This window comes from Gallus gallus, chromosome 8 (assembly GCF_016699485.2).
Source record: "Gallus gallus isolate bGalGal1 chromosome 8, bGalGal1.mat.broiler.GRCg7b, whole genome shotgun sequence".
NCBI lineage: Eukaryota > Metazoa > Chordata > Aves > Galliformes > Phasianidae > Gallus > Gallus gallus.
This window is the reverse complement of record NC_052539.1, coordinates 28740239-28756241: the sequence shown is the minus strand read 5'-3', so window position 1 is coordinate 28756241 and position 16003 is coordinate 28740239. Positions and strand designations below refer to the sequence as shown.

The window sequence follows — 16003 nt, the reverse complement described above, 5'->3', positions numbered from 1 at the left end:
CAGTCCAGGCTGCCCAGAGCCACATCCAGCCTGGCCTTGAATGCCTCCAGGGATGGGGCATCCACAGCCTCCTTGGGCAACCTGTTCCCGTGTCCATCAGTGATGTCATTTTCCTATAAAAGAATTTAAACAGATTGAGGGTCACTTTATCAACTGATCTAGAACGCAAGCAGCATACCCAAATATCACAACAAGAATACATCAGAGAGATTCAAAGTGTATTTTAATCAAAACAATCCCAATTCTAAAAACCAAATCATTAGCACAATTAGCTTTTTTTTTTTTTTTAAGTCAGAGAATCACCTTTAAAAGTTAGCACTGTTAACCAGGTATTGGATTTTGCTTCAATATTCCATAAAATATCACGAGGGGAAAAACTACTAAACCAGATTCCAAAACCCCATTAAAAAAAAAAAATCTAAATATTATTAGCAATATTTAGGTTAAACTGTTGGATTAGAAGAGATGAGAAAAACATAATTTTGCATCCTAAAGAGCATTAGCAGAAATAAACCCTACTGAGCTAACACTCCTAAAGCATTAGTAAGGCAATGAGAAACATCCATCTCCATGGAGAGAATCACGATAACATTCCTGAGTGTGTCTCATGGCTGCTCTCAAACACAAATTACTGACCCACCAATTCCAAAGACAGAGGATTACAGCACAGCAGAAACGGACACACAGAACAGCACCGGTCCATATTGTGGTGCACAGCCAGACAAGAGCAGGACGAGCATGGTACACAGAGTGACAGCTCCCCGGGAATCCAGAGATTGATTGAATAGATTTCAGTTCTCAAAGGTGTATCAAAGAAAAATTGTCAGCAATTTGATTTTCTACGTCATCTCCTTCAGATGTTTCAACATCTAACTTCCAACTTCATGTTTCAGTTGTCATTTCAAAGCCTTAGGGTCTGGGATCTACAATGAGAAGGAGAAACGTGAGATAATTAGGCTGTACACCTACACTGACCAGGTACCTCTTCTTTATTCTTTCCTTTTGCATAAATAGGATACATTTAAGCACTAGATTTTCTTCATCATCTGTGCTGGCATATAGAAACACACGTAGTTTCTGATACTAATTGCTACTGGCATTCCATACCATCAATTAGAGCAAAATAATACTTTCCTGTCTGTACCGTACATCGAACTGCTATACACCTGCTAAAACTGGTGCACAACTCACATTCACTTTTTACCCCCCCTATGCCACCATGCTCTCTGACACACGACATGACAAACTGGAAGTGCAAGCACTCCTGCCAAGCACTTTGATGCCTAATGAATCTCCATTCAGGCTGACTCAAGCAGCTATCTTTGCAATTTGGGCTCCAAGGACAAGCCATTTGCAGCACGAATCCACATGAACTGTGACTGATGTGGATTGCAAAGACATGCACCCCATAAAGTACATTTCTGAGGAACTTAAAAGTTAAGTGAAGCAAGAATTATGAGGAGACAGTTGCTGCATCACTTCATTAACTTATTCCTGAGATTCAGGATAAATGATGAAAGAGTCCACATGTGATTAGTGAGAAAGGCAGAGGATAAGAGAACAAACCCTTTTTAGAGTGATGGCATTAACAACCAACTTACTGCAGCTTTCAGAGCTTGATCTAGGTCTTCCAGTAAATCTTCTTCATCTTCCAAACCAACCGACAGGCGAATTAATGTATCGCTGATTCCAAGAGCTTCTCTCTCTTCTTTAGGCACTGAAGCATGAGTCATGACAGCCCTGGAAGAAGAAAAAGAGCAGATTTTTTTTCTAAGATATGTTATTTTTACTGGAAAAAATCAAGGAAATTGATCGCCTGCCAGTATTCCCTGTAGTTCCCTGAAGACTTCACACCTTTTACATGCCACCTGCTGGATGACCATAGACCGAAAGAGATTTTGTCATCAATTACTGCACCTTACATCAACTGCAGTGAAGCCAATGGCTTCCATATCCCAGAATTTCAGTACAGTATTTCTGAAGAACAATGAGTAATACTTAATAATCTAGAACTGATATTGAGAAGAACTTTATCTCTTCCTTCCAGACATATGTTAAAATTTCTGGTAAGCAGTATCTAAAAAGCTCTATTTTAAGCATGTGGAGAAAGGTTTACGTGTACCACCTGCAGTATGATATCCCCTGATGTTTGTTTCTCACTTCTGGTTCCTCAGATCACCTGTCACACTGTACCATGCAAGTGGAAGAGTACCCTCCCCAGCTCTGAAGGAAGCTAAGAAGCTGTTTTTCCCACATGTTCAGCCACTGACATCCATTACTCAGCAATTAACTTTTGAATGCTTAAGTGTTTAAAGATGCACTCTTATTCTAAAACGAGAACCTGAAATGATTTAACATACCTTTAACCCTAACTTTCCATGTATTTTTTGACTAGCAAATCAGATTTCAGTAAACAATCCAATTACAGAAGAATCCTACTAGTAACCCTTTAACCTAGACAATGGTGCCTACATACTACTAAAATCCCCTCCAAGTCTGCTTGGCATGCAGACAGGCTCTGTTCAGTGCAGCGTACAGAATGTGCCCTCTTGTGTAAGCAGATAGAATGGCAGTGTAGCCAAATCCACTCAATTCTACTTATTCTAAACCACCCTGACTCCTCGAAATTGTTGCCATAATACCAAATGGTGGCTAAGTCTCCCAACTAAAACACAAAGTGAGGAAAGTAGCAGCAGTAGCATTGCTGAAAGTAGTGTAAAGGTGTTGCTAAAATGCACAGTGCTTCTGGAACGATTTGCTGAGCAGAGCCAAGAGCTCGTGGGGAGCTCCAGCCATGGCCAGTGGCACCATAGACTGATTCTGAGGAAATGGAAAAGCAGGTATTGATGAATGAGCTTGGATATTTATTTAAAATGCAGGTCCAGTTAGAGCCAGGAGAGCCAGACAAGCAGACAGATGCAAGCACAGCACTTGGAGCCATCTCTGCAGACACTGCATCTCCCCAGCACTGCCCTGGGGCAGCTTCCATGGGCTGCTCCCAGTATGGCACGTCGTACTTCTTCCCTCTACACAGTGCATTCAGGAGAGCCTACTGAATGCGAGTGGGCAGTGCTATCTTGCATATGTGCAGAGACCACAAGTGCAGAACAGTTTAGCTTTGACAGGAGAGAGACACGTACACTATTTAAACCACGTGCACTTTTTCCTCCCCTTCTGATCCGTTTGCTGTTGAGATTTTTGTAACAGGTGATTCTGGAAGAATCCCACAGCAGGAAAGAGCTGCAGCTGCTGAAACCACCCCAGCAGATGGGTGACCAACACCCAGAGCCTGGGCAGGGAGGTGGAACCTTCCAGGCTTCAACCCCAGTGCTTGCAGCAATGAAGATATCTGCACAGCCACAGATCTGCACGCCCACCTCCCAGCAGTCTACCTTCCTATTTTCACAGAAGTCATTCATTTCTGGAGAAAAACACTGTGTTTTTTTTTTGTGTGTGTGTGTGTGTTACACAACACACTGTTCTTGGATGACAATTGTATGCCATCTATCTTAGCTTTGTATACGAGAACATTTTAGAACTCCCACAAGAATAGTTCAGGAATTTTGTTACTCTGCAGCTTTTTTAGGATTGTTAAGGTGAAGAATGACTTACGGAAGCTCTGCTAAGCTTTCATATCCTCCCAGGCTCTCAGCCAGCGTGAACACCTACAGGGAAACAGTAAAGAGAAGTTAACACAAAAAGCACAAGTTTATGGATGCTTAGGAATAGACAGTGAAACTAAAAGGAACTTCTCATTTTTCCCTAGGGTTTTCAACAGTAACTTTCTGTATTCCAAGAAGTATTAGCTATAATAAAGAAGAAAATTACTTTTAGTAGTTAAGAGCCATTAAGATTTGAAACAGACCACTTCAAAACAGCTCTGAAGAACTGCAGGTGCAAAACTGAAATATGCCCATGCTGAGCAAACATAACTCAGGATTAGTCGCTGTGTGGCACAGCACAGCCAGCAAGGCAGGAGAGAAAATAAACAACATTAGGGCACAGAGCCTGCCTGGGCACCAAGAGCTTTCATTCTGTTCTAAGGAGGGACAGAGCAGGCTGCCTCAACAAAGCCAAACTCATATCCAAGAAACTTCAGTTAAGTTTTAAGAGATGATAACCTGTCCTTACTTATTCTTCTTCCACCACCAGCATCATGCATATATTTTTGTGTATAACACCTAGGCTTCCCAAGCTGCCAGATGGCAAATTTGATGGTGGGGAGCAGGGATCCTTCCCATAAGGCTGCACTGGTTTTTCCGCTCATTCCTTGTGTCTGAAGGTTCATTTAGCATTTTGAAAAACAGCCTGACAAGTGCTTTGAAATATAACAATAGTATTGCACCAGCCACTCTGCCTTCTATTACTGGATGCAATTACAAAAGGCCAGCTCTTGGTTAGAAGCAGTGCCTGGGCTAACCTGGAGATGTTACACCACGCTGTGTAAACAGACACCTCAAATGGAGTGAAATATCCTTTTCTTCCCTCTCATTAGCGTCTAATTTATGCATAATCTATTATTTAGAGATGGTTACACCCAAAATAAATTATGAGCTTTAAAAGTACAGAGGAAGACTCTCCCCGCCTCGAGAAAAAACCCTTGCTCCCATCATCAGGCTCAGAAGGACAGATTCAGTTCACTTTACGGTGGAGCGTTTTTGCCATCATTTACCTTTATGCTCTTCAGAAAGATGGTAGCATGTTTGAGATTTCCTTTAATGTAAAATGACAGCATCCCAGGACAGCCAGTGCACTGCCGCTTGGCCAGCTCGTGCTGGGGGTGCGAAGGCAATCCTGAAATTTGAAGGAGCTGCTGTCAGTTAATTGCCATCACATCAAAGAGTACAGCAGCTCACCCTGAACTACATCACATACCCTTCTGATGGGAAGGAATGCAAAGCCCATTGCCAAGACACCTAACCACGAGTCATCAGGCGTGAAGGCTGCACAAGTGGCACGTAGCAGTGCAGCACCCAAACCTTGCCTCGCTCCAGGACACGACCTGCCCTGCAGTCCTGCCAACCTACCAGGGTAAATGACTTTCTCCACGCGGGGATTTGACTCAAGGAATCGACCCACAGCCAACGCATTGCGGAAGTGTTGATTCATCCGCAGCTGCAGAGTCTTCAAACCCCGGTTGCAGAGGTAGCAGTCAAAGGGAGACGGAATGGCTCCAAGAGCTATGGAAATTGAAACACAATTGAAACACACATGAAACAAAGAGGGGTTTTGTTGTTGTTTTTGATTTGTTCGTTTGTTTTCAGTGAAACTACAGCCCAAATTTCCCAAAGTTCTTAAGCTACAACAAGATACGAGTAAAGACATCTGATATGGTCTGCTGCTCTCGTCTCACATACATGGGAAGCCAGTTAGGGAGATAAATGAACACGCTGAAGACTTGTGCATGGAATTTATTAGGTACAATGTACCTTCTCTCCTTCTGTTGTAGAGAGGACACCGCATAGAAATTTATTCACTATAATTAAGAGGCAGTAAAATCATTAAAACTCACATCAGAGGACAGTTTAAAAAAAAATGAAATATAATTAGCATGAATTAGATTAACTTAACTAAATACGTTAAGGTTTGCAAACCTTTTTGTGAGTGAAGTCAGGTAAACGTAGGAAAAGCCTGTGCTCTTTCTGCCATAGGCTTAAGCCTAACCTGAAGAGAGAGCTGGTAAAGAGCCATGCCCCACGTAACTGCAGGCACTGCACATTTGAGCTGCTCTGCATCCGATGCTTTCTGGATGTGCCACATACTTGTGTGCATGCCATATGCTTCCTAGCATGAGCTGGTACATCAGAATACAATATATTTAAAGGTATTTCCTATATTTACTACTTACAGCCTTGTAAGAATTTGAGCCTTTCATACACATCATCACGATTTACTGAAACGAGTCCCATTACAACATCACTGTGCCCTAAAAATGCAAGAACATAAGAAGAAAGTTACCCACTTTATCTACCACAGGGTTCTCCACAAACCCCCTCTTTTCTCAGTCTTGGTGCTAAGGTAGTCCCATTTTGGCAACACGCTGGATTCCTTCTCACTGCTACAGCTGTCCTTGTGCTGTCACGTGGAACATAAGCAGATTTCCACGTGATGTGAAGTGAGGGTCAGCAGCACGCTCTGACGCACACCGTGCTCGTGCCCCAGGTCCCCACCATGTGCTGCAGTGAGCTGCCAGGAAGCAGGACTTCGTTCAGCCATCAGCACGCTCCCATGGAGCAGCAGCCAAGCAGAAAACTTCCACTTCAATCTGCACCACAAGCAGACGTACTCACAGCACAGCTGTTACAGCTGGGCTACCTCTTAGTCTGGATTGTTTGGGAAACAACACAGTGAATGTGCTTCTGAACAGGCTCCAGCACTGCCACATAAAACCTGCCTTGAACTTTGGTATCATTTCCAGCAGCTACCTCGTACTGAAGTCTCACACTTGGTTTTATGGCTCAGTGCATGTGCATGGTGCATTTCCAAAAGCCACTTTTGGCTTTTCCTTGCTCAAGATTGTTCCATTTGGGACGCTGTAAGACCAGCTGAGCTTGGAGGGAGCCCAAGTTTGAAAAAGACTCTGATCTTGTGGATTTGTTCTTTTCATTAAAGCAAACCATCTGGGCTCCGTCACCATGCAAACTGTGTTTGCACAACGTCGCTTGTTGGTGCTAATAGCAACAGCTACTGTCTATGGATTTATCCATGGCAAAGGGGAGTTTAAAAGCATCCATGAGACGTGGAAGTGGTTCAAGAGGTGAGAGCAGAAAGGCTCTCCAGTAGCTTTTAAAGGGCTTTTATATAACAGCGTGAGTTGTGCTGAACCCAAGCACTCACCGTTCATGTACTTGGTTGCAGAGTACATACAGATGTCAGCCCCCAGGGACAAAGGACGCTAAAGAAATGAAAACAATAGGTTTGATTGAAGTTACTTTTGCTATCTGCTTCCTTCCAAGCTGCCCAGAAACACTGTGATCAAGCACAGAACATTACAAGAGAGAGAAACTAAGAGAAAAACAGAAACAAAACACAAAAGTGAGAGTGAAGAAAGATAGAAAGTGGGACAAACACAGATGTACAGGAAAGCACTCCGTTCATGAGACACACAATACAAGAACCCACACCAAAACGTGACTTGAAAGCACTACTCTAATTGTCACTGGCTGCAGTGAGAAATGAGACAAATCTGAATGAAACAAGTGTATCTTACATAGTCCACAAGTTCATACTCATGAAAGAAAAACCAGTTATGCTGCTTAGCTGAGGCAGGGCTAAGTACTGCTGCCTTAAGCCTATTTCCTTAGAAAAGGAAGGCCTCCACAGTAAGCAGAGCTCTTCTCAGCTCTCCAGAAACCCACACTGCTGCTACTGCACTGGAAGGACAGCTGAACACCTGAGGAAAGCACAAAGGGCGTTGTTGGCCAAGTCTCCCTTCCCTGGTGTGCTCAGCTTTCTGCACAGGAGCCTCTGTCAGGCAAGAGGCAAACCAAGACTGCGTTGGGCAAGAAGTTATGAACTTTTTTTTTTAATGAGTCCCTAAGTAAAGGACTTTATGTGTATAATACAAACAGATTATAAAGGCTGGAGAGTACTAATACATTAAAAGGTGACAAAGCAAGCAGATTTAGAATAAAAGAGTGTTGCTGTCATCTTAAGCACATAAGTCTACTGCAGGAGCACGGATAATGTGCATTCCCATTGCGCAGCCAAGAGAACAGTAGCATAAACACCAGTGCCTTTTATTCTCAATATTACTATATAAATCACTCTAAAATTATGATTTTCTTAGTACACTCAGGAGTCTGGAGGAGTTTAAAGACATTACCTATTATGCTTGCTGGGCTTAATCATTACTGACTCTCTCTGAGGACCAATCCAATAAAATATACATTAACCAGCTCACATACACAGATGCTGACTTTTCTCCCCTCACACACATCTTTCAACAGTAAAATAAATAAAAGGAAAAGAAACCAAAATCTTTGGTATATGCAAGACAAGCTCAAGAGCTGCTCTAGATAAGCATTAACACTTCCTGTAGGGCTCTCTTAATTTATAATTATCTCAGTGTCCTTAATAAAAAATAAAGACACCTTCCCTACTTAAACTCAAAAAGAAGTTCTCTGTAGACCTAAAACATGAGGGATTTGTTTGATGTCCAGGGAAGTACATGGGGATACTTTTAGCCCACGTTAAGATGAACAAGACTTTGAAGGTCGTTATTTAGAAGCACTTTTAGAGTTCTAGAATTCCCTTTACTTCCTGTATTCTAGTTATTAAAGCACAAAAGTTGGATGAGTTGTCTAAGGTTAAAACCACAAACCTAAGCCACCTGTTCATCAAAATACTGATGAAAAAGTTAACTTTAACACTGAAAGACACAGTTAAAGTGTTCTGCTTCTTTTAACCCTCCTCTCCACTTCCTTTTTGGAATATCAGATGGTTCAAAACAGATCCCAAGCAGCATATGCAAAAGAATTGGTAGAAAAAAAAAAAGGCAAAGGTGGAAAACATTATGTTTTTCAATAGGTCTGTTAGGATTCCCATCAGTTAGATCTACAAAATACAAGACTTCTGAATGACAGAGAAGCCTTTCTCCCAATGGCTCAACTTACTTTCTCAATTGCATAAGCATGTTTACTTAAGCTGTGAGCTATGTTGCTTTTGTTGGTGTCATACTGGCATTTAGCTAGCTATAAAATATTCTGCATGCCATCTCTGCTAAATTATAAAGAAGCAGTGCACTGCTTGCATTTAGAGGCAATTTTACAGTACACATGTCAAAACCACGGCTTTAGCAGTGGCTCCATTTTAAAAAGGCATCTTTGAAGACACTGAAATGCTGGGGTAACTACAAAGAAAGCAAGTACTTACCTGGAAATACGCAGACATAAAACTATTGTCTACTGCCAGCAGAATATCCTTGTGCTTATGGATCACATCAGCACAGCCCTGAATATCAATGACCTTCAGTGTGGGGTTTGTGGGCGTTTCAATCCAAACAAGCTGTAGTAATTCAACGATACAAAACATCTCTTTAGAGATACTACAGTGCTGGTGATGAGACACGCACAGCACAGTGCCAAGAGCAAACCTTTCCCATCTTTTATGTATTTTTAAAGGTACCCATCTAAAAACCTACCAAAGCAGGAATATCCAGGCTTCTCTCTTCATAAATAAACACAAGGTACTGTTACCACCATTTAACATCACCATCTGTATCACTTGGGACGAGTTTATTACTGTCAGTTCCTCCATCACGAATACTATGTATTTACTTTAAGAATCAATTCAGAAGTTGTAACTGCTTTTAAAGGTTATCCTGCGGAGTGTCAGCTCCTGATTCAGGTTTGCAAAGTGAAAATCAGGTGTGATTACTAAAGATGATTTAATGACTTAATGATTTAGTGGAGGGTTGTTAGAATTAGGGTAGTGTGGTTAGGTAGCGGTTGGACTTGATGATCTTTATCTTGATGATCTTTTCTATGATTCTGTGATTCCAAGAAAGGTGTGACTTCCAACAGCAATACAGGTATCAGAAAAGGCTCCTTTCTCCTCCTCAATAGGAGAAGACAACACATCTCTGTGAACAAGCCCTTACTGCTTAGGGATGCTCTCTTATTTCTGATCTTAAAGCACTTGGAAATCGTCCAATTTTTCAATGCTTCTTGGAGACTTCAGAAAGTAAAAATGTCTAGGCACTGCATTTGTTTTATTTTATACAGTAAATAACAGCCCATCATAGGGCCAGTTACGATCCCTGTGCTGTCAGCCTAGGAAACAGGCAGACACTCAAGGCTCAAATGAGAATGTTCGTGGGTCACAACAGACAGGCAGAACAACCACCAACTGCTATCATGGGCAACTTGGGAAAAGCTAGTTTAATTTATTGCTAATTAAACACCTTTCTTCCCCACTGTCCAAAGGGCAGCTTCTCTCCTTTGTGTCATGGAGCATGCCCCCCCCCGTCCTCTATCCTCCTTCTCTGATCTTGGGGTTCTCTCTGTTGTTTTCTACTCTTTTTCCCCTCCTCTCTCCCCCAGTGCCTTTGCCCTCAGAGGCACCATTGACCTCATTGCCAAGCTCAGCTTTTTGCACTGCAGTGGTCCCATTGCAGCTGTGCCCCGACCTCTTCCCCCAGAGACCATTCCTGAGCCCCCTCCAACACCAAAACCTTGCCACATACACCCCATCCAGCAGTAGCATCAATAAAGTTATTTAAGGGCATTAAGCATGTAAGCTCAGTAATTTCTCTCTCCCCTACCTTAGTCTCAGGTGTAATTGCAGCTTCCAGGCACTTCAATTTTGTACAGTCCACAAAAATTATTTTTAAACCCATTTTCTTGGCTATTTGCTGGAAGTATCTGTTCGTACCTTAGGAAAAGGAAAAGACAGAGACATAGAGTGAAACAACTTCAGGAAGTTTCCTTCACAGATCTCCAGCCTCTTGTTTGCACCCATGGAAGTCAAGACTGCACAGTTCTATGCTGTTCACTACGGATGGAAGATCTGGACATTTTTATTTCTAAGAAGTCTGAAGATTGCTGTGTTTTTAAACATTGTGGAAAAATAATAAAGGGAAGGTGGAATCACACAGATTAAGAAGTACCTTCATTTAAGAGCTGCTCGTTTTTGTAGTTGGAAAATGAAACAAATGAAGCGCTTTGGCTGCAGCCCAAACACACATCCATGGCCAGTCCTGGGCCTCCTGCCTCCTTCCACTGAACCTCACTCCCCCAGAACACACTGCACCTCTTCTGCTGTGTCAAACAATGGATCTGCATGCATAGTTCAGTCACATAAACATGCAGCAGACAACTGTGACCTACAGCCCCACTGAGTTTGCCCGCTTCTCATTTTTATAAAGGCTGTTCCAGTCTTTATATCACCTTTCCCCCACCCCAGTTAGTGTAACTTTTTTCCACCTTGCACTTTCAAGGTCTTCCTTCTATTTAACAAGCCTAATCAAAAACATGGGAGAAGAATCAAGGGGAAGATGCCAGCTGCTGTTTTTTCATATTTTCATTAAATAATAATGTAATAAGGAACAGAATAAAGAGATTTCTCCTTCCTCTCTTCAAAGCCTTTCAGTGGAAAGCTTAAGGCAGGAAAAAGCAGCAACTACCTGATCACAGAACCATTCCACTTGGAAAGGCCCTCTGAGCTCCCCAGTCCACCCCCAGCCCACCCCCCCATGCCCACTGCCCACGTCCCTCAGTGCCACATCCCCATGCTCCTGGGCAGCCTGGATGGTGTTGCAGCTCAAACATTGCCCTCAGCCTGCCCAGATCCCTCTGTACAGCATTCCCACCCTCAGGCAGACAATTAAACACGAGACAACGTATTGAGACATACAACATATTGACCACTTGGGTTAAAAATTAATTCACTGGGTCTTCTGCCAAGGTTATTTAACATTTATTCACTTACGATGAGACAGCAGCTGCCATCTTGTTGTAACAGCACAGGATATGCAGGATTTGATTCTATCCAAACACTGCAATGAGTGATTTTGTTTTTCCAGAAAATACCTGTATTACTACAACAAACTGTACACTATGTTCTCTCATATTGTTGGAGGCTTATTCAAGCATAGGAAATTGTCACACAGGCTGTGAATTCCACAAACACAACCCACAGAGAAGTTGCCTTGCAGCAGTCTTACACACTCTTAATAACAGTGCACCACATAAACCCTTTGATATATATACAATTTTAGCATTTTTCTTACAACCCTGATTACTACAAGCTCAGTTGATTTAGCACACACAGAACTGCTACTCTAATCAAGAAGGATTCTTACAAAACTCAAGCCCAAACTTGAACTACAACATTAATTAAAGCTAGCAGGGAAGGTACCTGGATCAAAAAGCTTATGCAAGTCCACAGCCTAATAGTGGACTGCATTCAGAAGACACAGCTGTAGTAGATACAAATGGTGTCATCAGGGAAGATGACAATACAGTCGTCTGAAACAGTCCAGCCCAAACACTGGTTGGTAAAGGGTCAGGCCCAGGAAAGGAACAGGAGGAAAAACAAGCTGGAAAGCTGTACTATGTTGGACTGCCAATAAGTCCGTGCAAAGCTAGGATATGGCTATTTTCCCCTCACTGTAGCATACATTACTAGCTAGTGAAGCATTCACATTGTGCAGCAGTCTTTCAAGGTCTGAATTTGTAACACCCAACTCAGAGGAGTATTCTGTCTTCTCTTGAAGTGAAAAGGCCTTGAAGAAAAGTAACTTAAATTCAGGAAGTTCACGAGAAACACTAGTAGATACATTTAATCAGGAATGACAATGAAAAACACACTTGCATCTTACTTACCTCCATACACATCATCCATACAGATAATTGTATCTCCTGCCTTTAACAGGTGAGTAATATTCACAGTAGCAGCTAAGCCAGAAGCATAGGCCAAACCTAAAAAAGAAAAGAGGGGCAGAGAGATCGTATTTTAATAAGATACAAACCTGTCAAACTTGCCTTTGCTTTCTTTACTTCGCTTTTAAAGTGAACCTGTTGTATCACCCTCACCTATTCCATCTCTCTCTCTAAGCAGCTTCACTAGAAGTATCATAGAAGTGTGACCCTCCATGAGCTCTGCAACAGCTGCTGTCTGGCTCACCCTCACATCACCAAATTCAGTGCTGCAGTACAAGGATGCATTCATAACAGGAAATGTGTTAGGCACTAAACAAAGTAAGAAGCAAAGGCTTTATACAAGGACTAGAAACCAAGCTGGGCTGCCTGGGGGAGAAGTGCAGAGCAGCTCTGCCCATTGCTAGCCATCACCGTGCAAGCTTTGCTGCCCCACTGCTGGTGGCAGCCCAGTGTCCTCATCTCCCCAGGTTACAGCTGCTGAAGCCACCATCACAAGATGCACATGCTGCCAACCCGCTCAAGGAGAGCATGAATTGCTTACAGTATTTCGCTCCATCCAGCACAGCCACAGCCTTCTCCAGGCAGGTTCGGGTAGGGTTTCCACACCGGCTGTAATCATAACCCTGTTATGAAAGGAAGAAACAAATTTAACTTCAGAGGAAGCAGTGAGAACGTTCTGGATGATGACAGTAACACTTCTGGGTTTCTTAGCAGGTCATCACTCTCAGCACTGAGGTCACAGCCCACCTTTTCCAGTGACAGTGGGCTGCCTTTCTGGCTGGGCCGCGCTGCTCATACAACATCCGCTGGGATCCAGCCTTCCTACCGTGCGAGTTCCTACTTGCTGTTAAACCCTCACAAGCCATGACAAGACATTTCTTTGAGCTTTACCTGAATTTAACCAGTGCAGACTTTCACAGAATCATAGCACCACAGAACTGTTTGAGTTGGAACGACCCTTTAAAAGCCATCTGGTCCCACTCCCTGCAATGAACAGGGACACCCACAGCTCCACCAGGTGCTCAGACTCCATCCCCAGACCTTGGGTGTCTGCAGGGATGGGGCACCACTGCCCCCCTGGGCACCCTGTGCCACTGTCCTTAGCATAAAGAACTTCTTCCTTATATCCAGTCTAAATCTCTTATAGTGCAACACCACTTCCCCTTGTCCTATCACAACAGACCTTGCTCCAGAGACTGTCTCCTTCTTTCTTACAGCCCCTTGAGATACTGAAAAGATACTGACACAGTTTGTGCTGAGCAACCCTGGAGCAAAAAGCCCCCCGTGCTTTACAGCTCAGAGCTGTGAGACCACAGCACGTTTAAGTGTTGGACAACTTAAACTAAAGCTTTAATTCATGAAAGTCTAGGCCACTGCTGATTGGCTGAAACACAGCCTGTGTCCCAAGGAGTAAAGAACAAATTCCCTATTCTTTGAAGAACCTTTGTTCTAGACAGCAACACCGCTCTCTGATTAAGTGCCTTGTTGTAGCAATTATCCAAGAAGATGCTAATTACATTGCTTTGAGTTAATGAACCTGAAAGCAGATTATTCACCCCAAACTGCACTGGGATGCCTAGGGCCCAGCCCAATGCAAGGACAAGCACCCTCCACTCTGGTGACTCCACAGGAAGCAGCCTGTGCCTGTCAGACCCAAAACTGTGTAGTCTGAGCTTCATCACATGCCCATGAAATAACACTGGAACGATGACTTGTAATCACCTGGGCAGCTGCCAGAAGTGCTTATGTACTCAAGACCAGAAATGAAATGACTCCAAAGTGTCTTCCAAGCCTGTGATGGACATCCCTTGCCCGGGGATGGTTCCTAGGAGAACACCAAGGGAGGACCCATGCCTAGCCATGTTCTCCTGTTTTTCGTAGATACCCACCTGTGGCCACTTCTGGAGAGAAGGCCCTGCTGGGACACAGTCCCTACCAGAGTGGCACACCTTATCTCCACAATGCTCTGCTGGAAGGGTGCAATAGGGCACCAACAAGTGCTCAACTGCAACAGATACAGACTTCTCAGGAGCTCAAATGTTTCGTTGGCACGCAATCACACCAAGGTCTACCCTTCTGCACAGCACCTTTATACGAATAATGACAAAAAAAATCAACAACAAGAAGAATGTGCACACGTGCAGCAATGCCCCAGGGATCTGGAGGGCCATCTTGGTATTTGCATGCTTACAGGAACGCTGTTTAATGACAATCTCATCACGTTCAGGAATCTCACTGAGCTTCCTGCAGGCCCGCCGTGGCATCACATAGGGGTACAGCACTGCATGACTGCCCCGTGACCTTCAGCACCTACTCAAAGCGTGGCTCTGCCTGAGCGAGCATCACAGCACCAGAGATCACAAGGCAAATTCCAACCTCTCAAGCAGCAAAGTGTGACATCCTGCCCTGAGATCTGGAACAAGCACTTCTTTGTGAGCTGCACATTGGTGTTACTTTCCTCACACGCGCATTGAGGCCATCAGAAACCTCACAACCATTCAGAGCAAATGCTCCCGGTGCTTTATAAAATGCAATGGAATATTTACTTGGTCTGGAAGGTCAATGGAAGTGACCTCTTACAAAATCTGAGCAAATGAGCAAGTGCGCTCTGCCCGGGTCCAGAGGCAAAGCTGCATGTGGTCTCACAGAGTGCAAGAGAGCTGCACAAAGCATCCACGAGATGCCCGAGAGGTGCGGAAGGCGCGCGGCGCGGCGCGATGCATGACACGGCACCTCTTATCTGTCTCAGCAGCTCCCTCGATGGCACACGGGGGTTAAGTCAGGGTGTCCCACACGCTGCAGGACCCCCAGGCGGGCGCATAGATGCTGCATGCTGCCCGCGTGCAGCCCCGCTCCCGGCTCCCACCCCGCACCCGGCAGGGGGCAGCCCGTCCGTCCGTCCGTCCGTCCCGGCGCGGCTGATGAAATCGCCCCCCCTGGGCTCAGAGCGGCCACCGCCACCGCAGCGCCCTCCGCCCGCAGACCCCGCCGGGGTGCGCGGCGCGGATCAACACGGAGCCGCATTTCGGCCCCGCCCGCACTCACCGCGTGCTCGCCGGGCGCCTGCTGCTTGAACGTGGTGGAGAGCGAGACCGGCGGCACCAAGGCCCCCGAACGCCACTGCTCGGGCTCCTGCCCGGCGTGGATGGCCTGCGTGCCGAAGTGCGCGAAGGGCCGCAAGTAACCTCCCTCCATGGCCGCGATCCGACTGCCACCGCTCCGGTCCCGCGCGGCCACCCACCCCCTCACGGCCGCCGCTCCGCCCGGGGGCACGGCACGGGAGGGGCCTCGCCGCCGCCCCCCATTGGCTCGGAGCCGTCAGGCAGCGCCCTCGCCGCGGGGCGGGGCCGCGGAGTTGGGGGGGGCTCGGCCCGGGCCTGGCCGCGGTGCGGCGCGGCGGCGGGGCGGGGAGGGGTGGCGGGTTGGTATGGCGCTGCAGCTCCGCCTGGCTGTGTCACCTCCGTCCGTCGGCCTCCCGACCTCAGCGTGTCCGGAACTGCGTCTGTACAGATGTGCGCTTAAAAGGCAGAACGAGCTGCACGATTCCTCGGCTCCTCTTTTGTTTGCAGCGCGGTCTGTGTCAGACCAGGAGCAAGCAGCTGAAGCCCGCGCGCCGTGCT

At 45.2% G+C, this 16003-nt stretch overlaps 1 protein-coding gene across 1 annotated transcript; it reads right to left on the bottom strand.

Annotated features, from left to right (window-relative positions):
* Positions 1–206: 206 nt before the first annotated feature.
* Positions 207–15622, bottom strand: CTH (cystathionine gamma-lyase). Its single transcript, XM_422542.8, has 12 exons — positions 15429–15622; positions 12925–13006; positions 12327–12422; positions 10265–10374; positions 8875–9006; positions 6838–6895; positions 5849–5926; positions 5028–5180; positions 4673–4794; positions 3613–3665; positions 1602–1740; positions 207–923 (listed from the first exon to the last, which is right to left on the bottom strand). Exons 1-12 carry the CDS (start codon positions 15576–15578, stop codon positions 897–899), a joined length of 1200 nt encoding a protein of 399 aa, XP_422542.2. The 5' UTR covers positions 15579–15622; the 3' UTR covers positions 207–896.
* Between the last annotated feature and the right edge of the window lie 381 nt (positions 15623–16003).

Bases quoted from the DNA above. Each gene is read 5' to 3' on its own strand.
- CTH (XM_422542.8), bottom strand. From the start codon at position 15,578: ATGGAGGGAGGTTACTTGCGGCCCTTCGCGCACTTCGGCACGCAGGCC. The intron at 10,375-12,326 runs GTAAGTAAGATG...CCTTTTCCTAAG, and splicing joins TATGGATGATGTGTATGGAG to GTACGAACAGATACTTCCAG. The intron at 6,896-8,874 runs GTAAGTACTTGC...TCATTTCTTTAG, and splicing joins TTATGTCTGCGTATTTCCAG to CGTCCTTTGTCCCTGGGGGC.